At 34.9% G+C, this 18,867-nt stretch overlaps 1 protein-coding gene across 7 annotated transcripts in view; it reads right to left on the bottom strand.

Moving 5' to 3' along the window:
* The window catches only part of COL11A1 (collagen type XI alpha 1 chain), a 188,166-nt gene that overhangs the window by 62,438 nt on the left and 106,861 nt on the right, over positions 1-18,867 (bottom strand). For all 7 annotated transcript variants that reach the window (XM_084757803.1, XM_084757797.1, XM_084757800.1 and 4 more), the window contains 10 exons: positions 16,763-16,816; positions 16,590-16,634; positions 16,430-16,483; positions 16,272-16,316; positions 12,793-12,846; positions 7,520-7,573; positions 3,603-3,656; positions 2,330-2,437; positions 1,913-2,002; positions 1,560-1,613 (listed from right to left, as the gene is read on the bottom strand). In XM_084757803.1, the coding sequence (XP_084613929.1) occupies positions 1,560-1,613; positions 1,913-2,002; positions 2,330-2,437; positions 3,603-3,656; positions 7,520-7,573; positions 12,793-12,846; positions 16,272-16,316; positions 16,430-16,483; positions 16,590-16,634; positions 16,763-16,816 (612 nt within the window). The remainder of the gene's footprint in view (positions 1-1,559; positions 1,614-1,912; positions 2,003-2,329; positions 2,438-3,602; positions 3,657-7,519; positions 7,574-12,792; positions 12,847-16,271; positions 16,317-16,429; positions 16,484-16,589; positions 16,635-16,762; positions 16,817-18,867) is intronic.

Genomic DNA, 18,867 nt, shown 5'->3' with positions numbered 1-18,867 from the left:
ACTGCTTGTTGTAGTGTTTTGGAAACACATTTTAGGAACTTCCTGTCTCCTTCCTCTCATGTGTTTTCTCTATTTAAAGAAAGTTCTACAATCTCAGAACAGCAACAGTCCCTCTGAGTTGTTAAATAAAATAATATATACTTATTATATTAATTAAAAATAGAAGCTTTTGCTAGTATTCATACCATATTTTTATAAGTCCTACTTTAAAAAAGATTATACCTTTAATTTTGTGTATGGTTTTGTGTGTGTGTGTGTGTGTGTGTGTGTGTGTGTGTATGCTGTGAGATTGTGGATGTGAATTCAACAATTACTTCAGAGGCCTCAAGATGGTGGTGGATCCCTTGGAGCCCAGTTACACATTTGTAAATTACAATTGTATACTACTCTCAAAGAGCATAATGATTTGAGTAGCACATAACACAGGAGTGACAATACATCACGTAGCAGAATATTAAAGGTATTAAGAATAACGATATAAGTATCTCATTGTTAGTAGGATCACGTTGTGAAGATTATTTTCGGCCATGATCAGTGAGTTGATCTTGAAGGCAGTATTGACCCACCAGAGTGGGTTCAATAAGATGACGGCATAGATAAGGAAGTATGGTAATGCCATATTCTAATACCACTGGAAAAAGGATTAGTAAAGGATGGGAAGCAAAAGGAGTGGAGTGAAGAGTTAAAAAAAAAAAACTGTTATGAAACCAAAGGAATAAACAAAGGAAATGGTGGCAGAAATGGAGATGAAGGTGTAAGCAAAGTAATTCTGAAGGTGATTAGCAGCTTCCAATTGCACTAGATGGAAGGTGAGAGGAGGTTTAACAAAATACCCAGTTATGTAAGTAGGGGAAAGAAGGACAAATGAGTGAAGGCTTCTAACTCTAGCATATTGTGTGGCATACTTCACATACTGTATACTTCAGTGTATTGCTGAGAGCAAAGGTGGCGTAGAAGCCATTTGTGCTGTACTCTGTTACTCTTCAGAGCTCACAGGTAGCTTCAGGTATAAAAGGGAAGCTAAACTGATGCTTGCTCATTTCAATTATTTCATAATGTTACATAGTTGCATAAAAGTCACTACTAGCACATGAAATGACATCATTTTTTCAATTTATTTGATATTTTATATCAACTAAAAACTCATTTCCTCAAGCACTTAAATCAGAAAGAATATGACATATATGAAACCGAAGCTTATTTATGATTCATTCTCGTGAGAGACTGAATAAGAAAACAAATTCAAATAATAACTCCTCCAGGGATTCTCTGCTGATGACTTTCTTTTGCTTATAATTCTGATTTATTTCATTGAAAACAATAAAAAGTAAGACAGTTCCTTATCTCTTGCCAGAGCAAATCCTGCCAGTTCTCTAAGCACGTCTGCTTCTGCACTCATTAGTGACTGCAATTAGCAGGAAGCAGCAATTGAGTGCTTTGACTGACACATGTTTATTTTTCTCTCCCACACACCATGGGATCTCAGCATGAGATTGATGACAGAAAGGTTGTAATTTGCAACTATGGACAGCATGTCTGTCTGTTATCATCATACTTACAACTGGACCCTGTGGGCCCTGGGGACCCTCTCCTCCTTTCAGTCCAGGAGCACCCTGAAAAAGTGAAAAAGCAAAGCAATTGGATCCATATGAACTGACTATATACAGGCAATGTATGTCCAACATATTGGAAATGATACAAAGTATTTTCTGAAACGCATGCAGGTACATACATATATTTTAAGATAGCTAAATGTGTATATATGTATACACATACCCACTCGCATGCATGCACACACACACACACACACACACACACACACACACACACACATTGAAATAAGCTATTCTCCTAGAAACAAGCTTCTGAACAAAAATTTCATCTGCACGCTTAACAGATATTTTGAGTATACCTGGGCCCCTGGAAGGCCTCTTTCTCCAGGGAAACCACGTATTCCTGCTGGTCCATCTTTCCCTGAGACACCTTGAGGGCCTGGATCACCCTGAGAGATACAACACATGCCATCAGCAAAGTGTAATTCCTGCACAGGTTTCTACCAACAAAACCATTAGTGTCTTTCACTGTGAACTAAAGAAGATATGAGAGTACACGTTGAATATCATTTAATTAAAAGGCTGTCATTAATAATTTCATGCATATTAAAATAAAAAGTGATTCCCAGAGACAAAAGTATACACAAACTGGTGGTATTATGGTCAATGAAATGATTCCTGTACTATTACTCAGTAATGTCAATAACCTCCTGGTGCTAGGTGATGCGGATGTCATGGAAGCTTTCAGTAAGCAAATGTCAGCAGGCTTGACGTACCTTTGCACCTTCTTTGCCTGCAGCACCAGGAAGTCCTTGCTCACCAGGAGGACCAGGAGGGCCAGGATGCCCACGTTCACCTATTGGGCCAGTCTCACCAGTTGGTCCCTAAATCAGAGAAGCAAAGCCATATTAGAGTGTCCTTTCATTTTTGCCAAACAAACAGAAAGCAAATGCAAAGAGGATTCTCTTCCATGAGGCTAATCTCCTTCATTTCTATGATGCCCAACAAAACTCTTCCTAGAACTTAAGGAAAGGAGTGTATCTGTCAAGTATTTAAAAAGACTACTCTATTCATGGTAAGTACAGCAAGATGTGCCAGGGGACTGTATGAAGCATGCACGGATAATTTCTTTGTCCAATACTAGGATAATTTGTGAGAGAGGCCAGCCCAACTACTCTTTAAGCTCTGTATTATTAATGAAAGTTTCATCTTATTTCTCCTTTTTATATAAGGTGTCAAATCAGCTTTACAATATAGAGGCACTGATGCCACCATAGTGGATACTAAAGGAATCTCACCACTTGATAATAAATCAAAGTCTCTGGGATCCCAAACAAATGAGGCTGTTTTCTCACAATTTCCTTGACCTGGGAACCCCCCTACAAATAGTTAATTCATATTCATTTGACAGAGTCTAACGTGTGAGGGATCCTACAATCCAGTCCATGGCTTTGTACTTAAAGCTGCACTAAAAAAGCCAGCTGCCTTAAGTTACATAAAATGCTGAGGGGAAATGCCCTGTCATCTATGCGTCCTGTAATGCTGGCATGTGACAAGCTTTCAGTGTATGGAGTAATGGCGACCAGTTGCCCTCCATTGCCAGAGCAAAAATGAAGCACTTAAGTTAAAAGGAAACTGAGAACAATTCTAGCAGGTAAGACTGTTGGAAAGTTGAACACATTACTGCAGTTTCTTGAGATATACCATCTCCTGTGTTTTACTAAAACGCAACATGCTCCTGTGTTCTGTAGGTGGGTAAAGAGCACATGTGGTCCACTTTCTGCACATATTTCCAGGTTTAAGTTCCCTTGTCTGTAATTACTGAAATTCTAACTTATCATTAATGTAGAAACCTTTTTATCAAGAAAGTTATTCTCAGCTACAATGGAATTCAGAGACAATATGGATGTCATCAGATTTTTTTATTTAAACCAAAGCAAAATAATAGTAACAACAATAATAAGTTACTTTGCTAAAATGCATACATTTAATTCAGCTTAGAAAACAGAAAACATAAAAAAAATTTCCTAGAAGCATAAAAAGACTTACCTGTGGTCCAACCACACCTCCTGGTCCTGGCGGACCAGTCTTGCCTTGAAATCCCTAAGAAAGCAAAGTATAATGTATAAACACCATAGGTACAGTAAAGCAAAACATAAAATTCTGCAAGTTATTTGAATAACATGTTAAATAAAAGTCTCATTTGGGCCAAAAAGTATTCTTTTTAAATGTCATGAGATACTGTATTATTTTTGTAAATGTTCAAAATATTATATTTTTATTATTTCACACTATGGTGAAAATATTACTTTCAGTAAAATGAAACATTGGATTATTAAATAGAGATGGATTAATACTGTATTCAGATCACAGCTCTATCACATATAGAATATTAATCAAGCAATGTTTATAGATATGTGAAAAAATTCTATATTATTTAGGATAGTTAACTGATTCTCTATACATAAATTCCTAATCATCTCATAAAACAAAATATAAGATATAATTATAAAGATAGTAGTTTGCATGATTAATATTCACTTTAATGTTATCAATACTATTCCTTAGAACCAGAAAGGACAGTTACAATACATTTTCCAAATAATCCAATCAATAAATATAAACTGGCTGATAAGAACACTGAATCAGGTTTTGGGAATATATTCTGGTATCTACACGTATTCAGGTATGTGGGTTAACTTTTCTATGTGATTTTATTCTGATAGATTTCTTTCTCAAGACATACATTCTATATTTGAAAGTTGGAAAAATAGATATAAAAGGATAGAGGAAAAATTTTACAAATAAAAGCAAATAGTGTTTACAGTATTTTTGATCAATAAAATATGGAAACAGTAGAAACAAAGAAAACGGGAAACCAATAGAAATTGGTCATTCTATGTTTGTATCACAACTTAAGAAGGATTAGAACTTAATATTTTCCAACAAAAATATAGGTAAGTAAAATTTTCTGATTTTTTTATTATTTTAATTCATATTACAGGAAAAGGAAGTACATTTTTCCTATGTTAAAATTTAGCTTAAGACTACAAGACTTCTACTTGTGGTACACTCTTCAATGGCAAGATGATGTTATTCTGAAGAAAATTATCAGAGAATTTACTTAGTATTTTATGATTTTAACATTGAAGCGATGAGTGAGTTAAAAACCTATGATCAAACTATATGCTGTCGTACACTCACATATAAATACACATCTACATGTGTGTATATGATATGCCTGCCTGAATGCATATAAGTATATGTGTGTATATAAATGTATACATGGTAAGCACATATACATAATATTTCCTGCATTACGTCAAAAACCTTTATTACTGCAATTATATATACCATACTGGTAAAATCTTGTATCCACCCCATAATATTTATAAATTGTTGATGTGTGTTGAACCCTGACCTAAACCAATAGACTAAACTGGACATTGCTAATAATTTCTGAAGTTATTTCAATCTCAGCGTGGAGATAGAACCCTGTCTGTGATTATCTAGCAATTTCCTCCTATATGATACATGGATGCTTTGGATAATATTTTTATTAACAAAACATGTTCAGTTCCCAGGTTTCCCTCAGTGTTCCCATGCAGCTTTCAACATCATCTGAGAAAGTGGTTAGCACACAATCATCTCTTGACTGCCCAGATAGACCTTCAAGCTATACATAATTCTTTCTTTCCTTGACCACCTCAGATTTTATATCAGCTTCACTCACATGTCCACAGTGCTCAGAACTACCATTTCAAACTAGATAATATAATCAACTAGATTTTATACACATATTAACCCATGTCAGTGAAAGCTTTTCACACAGTATCAGCTAAGCCAGCTACTACAGCACAGCTTTTCTTTGGAAATGGTCCTCGGTGTGAATCACATTGATTTTCTCGTCTCTCTCATTCTTAAGCAGCCATTTGCTGCCAGTTCAAGTTTACCCATTCCTTAGGTCTGCATTACTTTCTCCAAATTTTCAATCAATTAAAGTATGATTTGACAGGGAAAATTGCATTTCTGACCTTTAAAAAACATAACATTTAAAAAAGACTTGGTCTTAGTAACTGCATGAACATACATAAGTACACAACAGCTGATTAAAACAAATTGATTGAAGTCACTGTTGCATTGAGGGAAAAATGAAGAATTGAAAACTTACAAATAGCACCGTAGCTCCTAGTCTGGTAATATAAATAATGGTTTTAGAGAGAACTGGATGATAGTACTGTCCATATAACTGCCTATACAAAAACCTTCAGAGCATGTGGAAACATCTACATGTGGAAGTAAGATTAAAACTAACTGTGAGATCTAGTCAATGATCGAGTCTAAAGAAGCATGGCCCACAGTGAGGATTTCTGATTCGAATAACAACCCACTAGGCTAGATATGAATGAAGTTTAAGAGAAGCAAATAGGCAAATAAACACATAAACCCACCAGGGGCCCACCATTTCTCCTCTGCTGAAAAATTCTAGCATAAGGAGAGTTGTTCAACTTGGTTATGGTTGTAATTCCTACAGATTTTTAAGAAATTAAATTATAATTTTCAATCTATATTCTCCTTACCGCTCCCATTTCAGAAAATAGCTCATTCTTCAAGTCTGATAGAAGCATACGTCTGGTGGCCGGGGTAGGTGTTGGGTGGACGGGATGGTAAGGAGGGATGGACCTATAAACTTTAGTGAGTGGGTCCAGGTGGCTGTCTTGTGGAGGTATCCCAGATATGAGATCATCTCGATTACCTCATTCTTAGAATGCTGGTAGTGCCAATAAGAATCATAATAACAAGCATCCTGTTTTTCTCAAGTGAACTTGATAAGGCCAACACGTGGCTCTATGTATGCATTTGCTAAATATTTTAATAAAACGCTCAGAGGCAGTAAATGGGAACAAAAGCAGAATCCCACAGCAAAACATAATGTGGAGAGAGTCTAAATGGGAGGTCTCCATCGAGCCCTCCTCTGAGAGCTCAGGTAATTCAATGGAGATGAAAGAACCATAGGATATGGAGGACACCAGGAGAATGAGACTCTTTGAATCAAAAAAGTAAGAAGCTTATGAGCTCCCAGAGACATGAAGCAGCAAGCACAAGACCTGTGCAGGTCTGTGCTAGGTCCTCTGCATACATATCATACCTTTTAAATTTTTTTTATTTAATTAATTTATTCAGATTACATCTCAATTGTTTTCCCCTCCCTTGTATCCTCCCGTTCCTCCCTCCCTCCCGCTTGCACCATATTCCCTTTCCCTAGGTCTGTGATGGAGGGGGACTTCCTCCCCTTGTAGTCTAGCATTGCTATGGTGCTCCTGAGGATGTAAACCAGTGGGTATCTGTTTCTTATTTCTGCCCTTCTGTTGAGTTGCCTTGCTCAGCTTGGATGTGATATTTTTTGTTTCATCTTATTATATTTATCTTGCCATGTTTGGTTGTTATCTCTTAGATGGCTATGCTTTTCTAGTGAGAAACATAAAAGGAGTGGATCTGGAGGGCAGAGGAGGTGGGAAGAAATTGGGAGGAATACTACAATCATGATATATTGCATGAAAAAATAATCTATTTTCAATTAAAGGAAAATAGAAAATGAAAAAAGAAAGTAAAAGTTAATTACAGAGAATATAAGCATATCACAATAAAATTGAGAGGAATATTACATTGCAAAAGTCAAAATTAATCATGTCACTGCACAGGAAAAAACATAGAAAAGAAGAAAAGAGAAGGGAAGAAAGGAGGCCAGAGGGAAGGAAAGAAGGATGAAAGAAAAAAAGAAAGAAAAAAAGAAATGTATTCCATTAGTTTTTAACTAGTCATTTGACTTTTAATAATAACACTGGCTTTTGTAAAATTGTGTTGTCTGAGAGAAAATTTTAATCAATAATAATAATAATATAATAATAATAATAATAATAATAATAATAATAATAATAATAATAATAATAATCAGAGTCACTTACAGTCTCTCCACGCTGTCCAGGGTGCCCTGGTAATCCATCCTTCCCAGCAGGGCCCTGAAGTAACAAACATTAAATGCCCACATTAAATACTTTTCACATGATGTTACAGCCCAAGGATAAATGTAAGATAACCATCTTGTATTTTATAGAAAATTACATTTTGATGGCTTTATTTTTATACAATGTGCTATTTAGTTGATTTTACATATACTCATTTGTGAACTTCCTCCATATAAAAATGGAGACAATGGGAACTCTACAGAACTGTATTGTGTGCACTTTGCATTTCAATGAATTTTTCACATGTATCTGTATTTTAAAACATATATGCATACATTTGTAGTTTTACTTTAGAAAAAAATAGTAGTTATTGAGTGCCTGAAAATAAAATTTGCATTATCTGTTTTCTATTTCAGAAATCCATTCACAATTGAATTCCAAGTAAATGAAATGTGGATAAAAAGAAAGCTAGTGTCCTCTAGTGGTCATCAAATTTCTGACAAAACTGAGGAAGAATGCTAACTTGCAAAACCCCTGTCATTTCACCTGTAGAACTGCTTCAAGTAAACGGCATTTACTTGAAACCCAATGTTCAATTCTTACGTTTTCTGACATATCCTCTAAGATGCAAAGTACTTACAGAAACTAGGGAAATTTTTACTACATTACTGCTTTCTGCAAAAGGGGATGTTGCCATGTTTGCAGAAAGAAAGAAACCAAATTAACTAAGTGCTTAAGGAATGGAACTTTGCAGAATCAATAAAAAGTTAAAACAAATAAATAAACATAACTTTGTAAGGTCCCTGTAGTCTAAATGCTTAACAGAATTGACCCTTACAGTCTTATAGTCTGAAAGCGTCAGGAGCCTTTCAGCATCCATTTTTATTTTTCAAAACATAGTAGGTGCATGCAAACAGTCTCTTTATTCTGAATAATTGCAGATAGACATCCATTTTATTCAACATACATTTAATGAATGGCACAGCACCTCTTGCTATTGTTAATTATTTAAATAACGTTACCTCCATAGGTGTATTTTTATATATGCTAATATAGAACATATTATATATGGTGATAAGGAGTCAATTTGAACCAAAGACTTTTATTCAAAAGAGAACACTTTCATGGATGCCTTTCTTCCACTTTGATGAGACTACTAGTGTGGCTGGCAAGCTTTGGGGCTGCTTCTGGCGGTGTCCCAAACAATTTCTGCTTCCTGATCCTTTCCATTTCAACACACAGGATGCTTGTGTGAATTAGCAGCTTTACATATAAATGGCAGTTCATATGATCAAGTCTAGCTGAGTGTTTTTATTGTTGTCTAAGATCAGCGTGGTGATTCCACTGTCGACCTCCTCCACAAAGCAAAAATGGGGGGGCCTGAACATTTTTAAGATAGCAGTCATCTTATTTTAAAACCATATGACTGTTATCACTCCATTAGCCGTTAAGTATAGAGTAATAAAGTATGCAGCTTTGCCAACAGCTTACAGACACAGAAACACATAGTTAACTGCTGGTAGATTTATGTAGATGCAGCTGCAAAACAGCCAACTGAAACACTTCCTTTATTGCTAGAGTTTTAACACAGATGGATTAAGTGTGCTATTAGAGGCCATTATAAAGTTTTCAGACTAAAAGGGTGTTAGGTGAAAAGTATAATAGATGTTCCTGTCTCCTTCCCTCAGGACACTAAAATGTCATCAAACGTGCATAATGATCTACACATGTTTCTTAATAAACCTACAAGTGCAAGCAGTAAGTAGCTTGCTCCTTAGTGGTACACATTATACTTAAATTAGCAAAACAATCATCCTTTGAAACAATGATCTTAGATCTAAATTATGCTACCTTGGAATCATCATACTTTTAACGGAGTTCCTAGAAAATCATCAGACTTTGCCTTGAGTTAAGCATAAATTGCAATATTATGCAATTAATCTAAAATAACTATTTGAATCTATATTACTAATCAATAAAATGAAGCCAAATAATTTCCCAGCACTTCCATGACACCGGTTTTAAAATAATATTTGATTCAGCAAAAGAGGCTGCTTGTTCAATAGTATTGGAAGAGGAATGACAAAGTAAACTCATCTATGTGGAGATTTGCATATTCATCATGGGCCTCTGTGATAACACAAGTAATTGCTTAAAGATGCTTCCTCCCTTCTAACTGACACTGAGTTTAGATTATCCTAAAATAGAATTTCCCTCATTATAGCCATGTTAGAAATTTTCAATATTTGTTCTTAAATTAGATAACTATGTGGTACTGAAATGTGGTAACATTGACATTCGACAGCTGTGTTAGGTTGATTCCTATCCTGAAATTCCAATAATTTGGAGACAGACACAGGAGGTCAACATCCAGAAAGAAGAAAGGTGGGGAGGAAACCTCAAAAAACAAGCAAACACCTAAATTTGGCATGACATTTAGAGATTCTGAAAGAAACATTTCATATCCCAAAGCTGTGTATATTTCTACATAAAATTTTACTATAAGGAAAAATAATTAATTATAAGAGTTCAGTTCTATCTCCCCATTTCAATACTATATGTCATCTTCAAAAATAGTATTTCAATTTGTCAAAGGTTATAAAATAATGCCAGAAAATGACAAATACATTTTACTTAAGCATTTGTATTTTGTCAGAAAATAGTATATAATAATTCTTTTATTCTCTTTTTGTTTTTTCAAGACAGGGAATCTCTGTGTAGCCTTGGCTGTCCTGGGCTCATTTTGTAGACCATGCTGGCCTTGAACTCACACCCCTCCACCTGTCACTGCTTCCCGAGTATTGGGATTACATTCATGTGCCACCAAGCCCAGTAATGAGTTATTCTTAATATGACATATCTTCAAACTGAACACTTCTCAAGTTTTTATTTAGTTGATTACATCTTGAACAATGTCCCAAGTGCTGCAGCTAGGGACAGAATATTAGTGTTCCGCTGATGCCTCACAGTAAAAAACATGAGTACATGATCAACTATTCAAAGATTACAAAAAAAAAAAAAAACACAAGGAAAAGAAGGCTGAAAAGATCTGAAGAAAATTGAGTCCAATGGTTTCGCTTAACAGCAAGATTATATCATACGGGGAAGAAGTTTGTAACAATGCAAATGAATAAAATATATGAAAATACTTAACACTTCATTGTACAATTTCAAGACATTATCTAAATACATAATATTAAAATACTTATTGAAAACGCTCACAGGTGGGTGTGGTGGTGCACACCTTTAACCTCAGTGCTTAGGAGGCAGAGTCAGGTGGATCACTGTGAGTTCGAGGCCAGCCTGGTCTACAAAGTGAGTCTAGGACAGCCAAGGCTACACAGAGACCCTTGTCTCAAAAAATCAAAGGGGGGGGGGAGAAGAAGAAAGAAAGAAAGAAAGAAAGAAAGAAAGAAAGGAAAAGAAGAGAAAATGCTTACAAAAATATGCATTAGGAACTATGATTTCACTTTGATGTGAAACCTTACATAGAGCCTATTATTCATGCAAACACAAGTATGTAAAAATTTAACACAGAGGTAGTAATAACGTTCTATTTTATTGTCAGCTATTTGAGCTTATCTTTAATGCTAAGGTCAGGTGAAATTATTTCCTGATACTTTTAAAGTGATAATGAATCATTTAGTTTTAAAACATGTTCTAAACCTCACTTAAACTACTGTAAATGGTTAAGAAAAGGTGTCCATACTGATAATTTCACTTATGTTTGTATATCAAGATGAATAATTTATTGGAATGGTTTATGTAAATGCTAAAGTTGGAGAAGAGCCTGTCTAGCCTAGATTACAGCAATGGTTTGCAAACATTAGCATTGGTCAGAGAGTGTGGAAGGTCTGTTAAACCTTGGCTAGATCCATTCTCCTGAGTTTTTATTTAGTTGATTGTATCTTGAACAATGTCCCAAGTGCTGCTGCTGGGGAAAGAATATATTTTATAACCTCTGCACAAAGCCAATGAATAAATTCATTATAACTCACATTAAGAGACTGAGTGACAGACAGACAGACAGACAGACAGAAAACAACTGAACTGATCCTACCTGATATTACCTTAAGTATTTAAGTATGAAAAAAAATATTTTTCAGTAACTTTGTGAAGAATAATAATGATAAAATGCTGAGAGTCCTATGAAAGAGTTGGGGGATGGAAGGACCCAAAGAATTCAGGAGCCCTACAAGGAGACCAACACGGCCTGCAGAACTGGACCCAGGGGGCCTGCACAAACTATTGCACCAACCAAGGACAATGCATGCGGTGAACATAGACCCCTGTTCAGTTGTACCCAATGGACAGCTCATTCTCCATCATTGCCGTGGGAGTGAAGACTGCCTCTGACCTGAACTCTAGTGACCCCCAACTTGATCACTTCGCTTTAGTGAGAAGGCCCTGCAGGCACAGAGAGGAAGGGGATGCAGGCTATCTGGATGAGACCTGATAGGCTCTGGTCAGACTGTTATGGAGGAGGGCTTCTTTTGCCAAAGGTCTAGGGGAGAGGAATAAGGCACAAGAGGGAGGGAGGGCGGGAACCGGAAGATACAATTGATGGAATTACAATCATGATACAATATTAATTAATCATAATAAATTTTTAACAAGAAAAAGCAAAAGCAAGATACGCACACACAAACAAAATGTATAAAAGGTTCTAAGAATCTGCTGAAGCTGGGCATGGTAGCACATGTCTTTAATCCTAGCACTCAGAAGGCAAAGTAGACAGGCAGAGGTCCAAATAACAAGTTTAGGTCATCCTGGTCTATATTGTGAGAAATTCAAAAGAAAATGCATTATAGAAATAAAATGGTGACAATATATGGACAAATAAATCTGTATGGTATGTGGTCTATAATGTATCAGAACAACGGGAGGGGTTTAGGGCGGGCTCACTGAAGAAGCACCGAAGAATCCGTTTGGTTTAGGAAGATAACAGGGAAATGGTAGCATATCTTGTATGTGCTATTTTTCTATTATTCTCAGTTTTATAAATTAATTGATTATAAATCTGATTGGGAAATATCAACTATACTCTCCTAGATTTTACTTAATATATTGCTTACGAACAAACATTTAAATTATGCTCCAAAAACATATATGAACTTAAAACACTAAAAATGTGTTCTTTAATGTTTTAAATCAAATATTATATTATAAGGGTTTCTTACAAAATTCACATTTTGAAAGTATTAAAATTGTGAGCTCTATCTATCAAGCACTAAAATATTATCTAGTAAAACAAAAGAAAATGTTACACTTACAGGGGGGCCTTTTGGGCCAGGGAATCCAACTGGACCCTGAGGTCCTTGAGGGCCCTGAGAATAAAGAGAATTAGAGAAAATTTAACAATAAATACTCAATGATATGTCTGCGCTTTAAGCTTCATTTCTTCAGACAAAATGCTGGAAGAATGAATTTCCCCACCTTAGTCAAGAAAGCATGGCAATGTAATAGTATGCCCAGTCTAACCTAGAAGTGAAATGATTTTTAACTATATGAAACTACACATCACATCAATGTTCTTGTCTCAAGATCACTGTGAATATTTAGTGATCATATAAAATGATAATATTCCTAAATAAGATGTGTATATATCCACATCTAAGGCTCAAGGAACACAGAAGAAGACAGGACAGGATGTAGACTCATCACAAACAAGGCCATTATGAACAAACAAGTGCAGTCTTCCAAATAGGCACACATGACACTGTCCTTACCAACTGTCTTACATCAGTCACAAGAGTCCCATGTGCTCACGGGGTGGCTCCATCCTTTCCTGACTATTTCCAATTGATGGAACTTAGATATTAGGATCCATTCTCTTTACACTGTACCCATTTCTGAGCCTGCTGGCCTCAAACAGACAGCTCCACACCAACTGTCACATAGATACCCAAGCTAATCTCAGCTGGTCACAAAGGAAAACATAGACATGAAAGGGAGAGAAATATTTGTGGGGAGAATTGGATGATAAACAGTTGTGGGAGAGAAATGAAGGAAGGGAAAGCTGTGGTAGAGTGGTCAGTATGCCTTGTATACTTATGTGAACTTGTCTAAGAACAAATTTATGTAAGCAAAAATCATTAAATAAAAAAAGAGAGTATCCATGTGAGTTGAATAGTTTCCAATACTTATACTTTTAATATTGTCTGGAAACATTTATGAAGATATTAAACATAGGTTTAGTAAACCTCCAAAGTGAAACCTTCAGTGGACTCTAAAAGAATTCTGTCTCTAGTAATATATTGCTGACAGGAGCATATGTGATCATCATTAACGCATAGCGATTCCTTAAGCACCACCAAATACGCTGTGGCAAGAATTCTGACATTTGTCAGCTCTGTTCCTGCATTAGGCTCTTTTGTAAAAAAGAAAAGATGAACTCTACAATTATTCCTATTAACATTCTATCCCAATATCTATTTATAATACCATTCCTAGCTTGATACTTAGTTATATAATTCAAGTGTTTATTTACATAACTTTAAAATGCATAATGTATATCCAGTCAGGGTGACTGTTTTGATATAAATAAATGTACTTGTAAAAGTTAAGCCTGTACTTGCCAAATACATAATTATATCTATAGAAGGTAGACATATATAATGGGGCATAACCTATATGAAACATCTTGTGTAATAAGATGAATATTAAACTTATTGTTTCCATAACAAGAAAACAAAATACTGAAGTGAGACTTCAATATGCTTTGCCTTTTATGTTATCAGTTTTGTCTTCAAAAGGAAATTTTCACTAGTATTTTAATCACATACTACATTACATATAGGTACAGGCTATCTTGAAGTTAAATCTATCTTGAAGTTGAAAGGAAATTTCAGTGTGTTTATGTATTTAAAAAGTAATGGTATGAAATTACTAAACACTGAGCTAATACTAAAAATTAAGAATTGATAGTTTATTGTCTTAAATCATGAAACTATTGTTCTTCAATATCTACATAAGAACTTAAATTTTTGATAAAATTATTATAATACTGAAATTTTATTTAACTTATAATTATATTTAACTTATAAAATATTATGAGTAATGTATCTACAATATTTTATACTCTCTACTCCCCCACCAACTTCTCACATTTCTCCCACTCCATTTAAAGTTCATGACCTCCTATATAATCACTAAAACACAGATGCTCACTCACAAACATACTCTTGCACACAACCTATTTACTTGTTAGAGACCATTTAGTGTTACTCTTCTGTGTATGTATTAAGGACCGGCTGTAGCATCATACCAGGTGAAAAACAGAAGCTGAGGGATCAGGTACAGGAAACTTGGGATTTGGGATATGGAAATATTCCATACAGAGAGAAAAACATGTAGTAAGTAATTTAATTAAATATGAATCAGGCCATTAAGAAAATTTAATTAAAAGTATATTCTTTTGTCCTAATCTACTATTTTGTTAGAAATAGAAATTAAATTTCATCCTTTTTTTTTTTTTATCGAGAAACTCAAGTTGTCATGGTCAGCTCCAAATTATTCAATATCAAGTGTTCCTATTTTCCTTCCATGACACATCAACTTTCAAGTTTCAAATAAAAATACAGAAAATTTTTGGCTCGGGAGATGGCACAAGCATAGAGACTTCCATTTAAAACTCAGAACTCCTTATGAAAAAGCTCAACAGTAGAGTCTGAGCCTATAGTGTCACCACTCCCCTGGTAAAATGGAAGGTACAGTGAGAAAAATGCTGGGAATCACGTGGGCCAAATATCCAAGTACACAGAGTAAAACCCATAAAGAGAACATGACTCAAAAAAAAAAAAAAAGGAAAAAAAGAAAGAAAGAAAAGAAAAGAAAAAAATGAAAATCAAGAACACATATCAGAAGTTGTCGTGACCTGCACACACTCATTCACACTCAGTGGTGCCCAAGCATACACATGTAATTACACCTCTTACACATAAAAGATCTACACAGTAGCATAAATATAATTAATAATACATGAAGTCATTATAGAAAATAAGACTGGTTATAATTTCATCTGATGTAGTACAAATGTTTAAATTCAAATTTCTTGCAAGACGATTGTGCTCAAATAATCTTGCTTTAATAATGTTTACTGTATCTTGCCAAACCAGTCAAACAAAGACCTTGGTTGCTCATCTGTATTTGGCTTTATTTTATATCAACTGAAAATCAATTTACTAAATAGTTTTTTATTTACTGGAATAGATGTTTTATCTTGCCTTGAATACATATTGATTGTGACTTAATAGCTACGGGTACTTGCATTTTACAAACATAATGGTACTACAAGCTCCAGAGACAAATAAAGATCTAACACAAAGCATACAGATCAAAGTATATTTCAAATAACAGCTGTATTTTGGTTAAAGTAAGAGTCGTACCTCAGGACAGTTGTGCACATTATTTGTCTCGTTTCTGTAAATGTTGTTTGCATCTCACCTAGTTGCCAAATACAAATAGGCAAAATACTATGAATGTAACAATTAAATAGTTCCTACTTGTTTGGCGGTCCTTCTTGCTGTATGTAGTTTATTGTATATGTGTGCAATAATACAAATGTATATGTAAAAGTAAAAAAACCATTTAAAAAGATCTTACAGTGACAGAGGAGAGGAATTATAAAGACTAAGGATCTATAGTTGACTGTGTATACGTGTCTCTAGACATAATGTATTCTTTTGCAGAATTTAAAATCTTACAAAAGTATTCATTTTCCTTGTGTATTAAGTGGCTGTGCCATACTTACTCTTTCACCTGGAGGGCCAGGAGGGCCATCACCACCCGAAGTACCCTGGCAAAAGAAAGAAAGAAAGAAAGAAAAGCATGAAAAGATGATTCTTTCTCTCAGAACTTCTCTCCTCAATGAGGATTTGCAACACAAATCAGAGAAAGTTTGGATGATACCTTAGCCCCAGGTTTTCCCGTGGGACCTCTGGCACCTCTTGAACCTCGAGGACCCTGCGTAAGAAACAAGAAAACTGACCCAAATGCTAAGCAAATCCAAAAACGGATGTGGAACACTAATACCAAAATGGAAATCACTGTAGTAAACCAAAGTACCCACCGTTGGACCACGTTGACCTCGGGGACCCGGTTTGCCAGCGACTCCCTGACAAAGACATTTCAAATAGTTTCAGTGTGTGGTAAGTTTGTCACAGTAAATGGGGATGAGAAACAGGGAAACATGCAGGGACATGTTCACTAGCCCCCTCGGGACAATATACTTATGCGCCATACCCGGGCACCTTTCTCCCCGTTGGCACCTGGAAATCCAGGAAATCCAGTGGAGCCCTGAAAGGTTAAAAATAATCATCAATGAATATGGTTATTTCAATTTTCATATCACAAACTACAATTATTTTGGAAAACATTGACTTGGTCAGAGATGGTAGTATTTAAGTAAAAAGCATACTTGCATTATAAGATCATCACACAAAAAAATACAATCTTTAAAAATAATGATTTTTGGGTCATTACACAAGGTCCCTTTTTGGATTTGAAAGTGAACTTACAGTGGCGTCTGAAAGCCTGGAAGCATGAATTGATAAAAAATAATTTAGTATTCAAATTTAAAACTAAAATAATAAAGAACTCACTATCTCTTATTATTAAATAGAAATTAAAATACTTTATAAAAACAGTTTTTAATTTAATAGTCCATATATTTGCTCCATTACTAAAGAAAAATCATATTTTCATAAAGAGCAGTTAAATATAAAATATATATCCTTAATTAATGTTAATAGATTTACACTAATATACTTTTAATAGTGTATATTTTTTATTTTTAAATTATACAATATCAAACACCATGGAAAGCTCTATTTACATTTCTAACTGGTTTTTAATATTGTCACATTTGCTTAATCACATAAATCAGATATACAACTTGATGTCTGCAAGCCCAAAGAGTGTAATTCACTTATGCCTCCCAAGCACCATCCATATAAAGTGAAAACACGTCTTCATCATTGGAGCTTATTTTGTTGTTGTTGTTGTTGCAAAGGGTGCAATGATCTTAATAGATCTTAATTCTTTGAAAGTTGTGGGAGAGTGGAAAAACAAACTTTAGTGTTCATCAATAAAGAAATGTGGGATATAAATTGTAATATTAGGTGATAAACAATTATGGTATAAAAATGCAATAAGACCATAAGTGCACTTAATATAAATGGTTATATTTTACCAGTGAACTATAACTTAAGTCCCAGTAATAAAAAAAAAATTTCATCTTGGGCTTAAGCCCAGACTTTCATCTTCTCAGACATTTCTTTGACCACTATACAAGGAGGTTTATGTCTTTATTAAATCAAGAAATAGAGAAGATAGTATTTCAAATTCTTTCTCTAAATTTTCTAGATATTCCCCTATCAGTTGTGGGAGAGGGAAGTTTCCAAAAAACCTCCATTTCTTTTTTAGACCGTGGTATGGATGAAATTCAACACTGTGTAAGGTGCCTATCTGAGAGAACGGCAGACATTTACAACTCACACACCTCTCCCTGCAATAAGGTGGGTACGGCAACATTCTTGGGCTTCTGTGTCTTTGTGCTTTTAAATAAACATTTCGCATTGATTTCTGCCCCAAACCATGTACCCAAAATGATAAATGGCCCATGTATAGCAGAATACACTATAATTTTTTAAAAATACAAATTCTGAGTGGCCGTCCAGACTTACTGAAAAATTCTCAGACAGGGACTTAGAAGTCAGAGCACTGGCCCCACCAGATGAAGCTTACTTAATAATGGAGGAAAGTTGGCAGCTGGGAGTTATGAAGGGAAAGCAAGAACAGTCACCTGCATACCCACGTGCAGAGGGCGTCAATCTCTGATGCCACTCAAATGTAGCAAATATTTCATATTTAGCAAGCAACCTAGTCCAGAGGATTGTACTGATGTTCCATTTCAAAACAGAGTCATATAAGGATCTGAAGGACGCTCAGTGCTGCTTGTATGATTTGAATTTCAGTATATTTTGTGTTGACTACAGAGGTAACCATGATTCACTCGAGAACGAATGATAAAAAAAAAAAAACGGGAGGGAGGGAAAAATGGGAGGATACAAGGGATGGGATAACCATTGAGATTTAACAAGAATAAATTAATAAAAAAAAATTTTAAAGTTTAAAATGGAGAGTAAAACTCTACATATTACAGTTTGAAAGAATTTTAAACCCTCACTGTCTTTGTCTTTAGAATTAGAGGAAGTCGTATCTGTTAGTTGTTGTGTGCCTAAAAATTTTAACATGGAAGTATGATCTGGTATGTAAATGAATTGCATTACTTAAATATTATACATAAACAAAGAAGTTTACTTCAACTAGAATAAATAACCATCCTA

Source organism: Acomys minous, assembly GCF_964271855.1.
Source record: "Acomys minous genome assembly, chromosome: 14".
Classification (NCBI taxonomy): domain Eukaryota; kingdom Metazoa; phylum Chordata; class Mammalia; order Rodentia; family Muridae; genus Acomys; species Acomys minous.
This window is presented reverse-complemented; position numbering and strand designations above follow the sequence as displayed.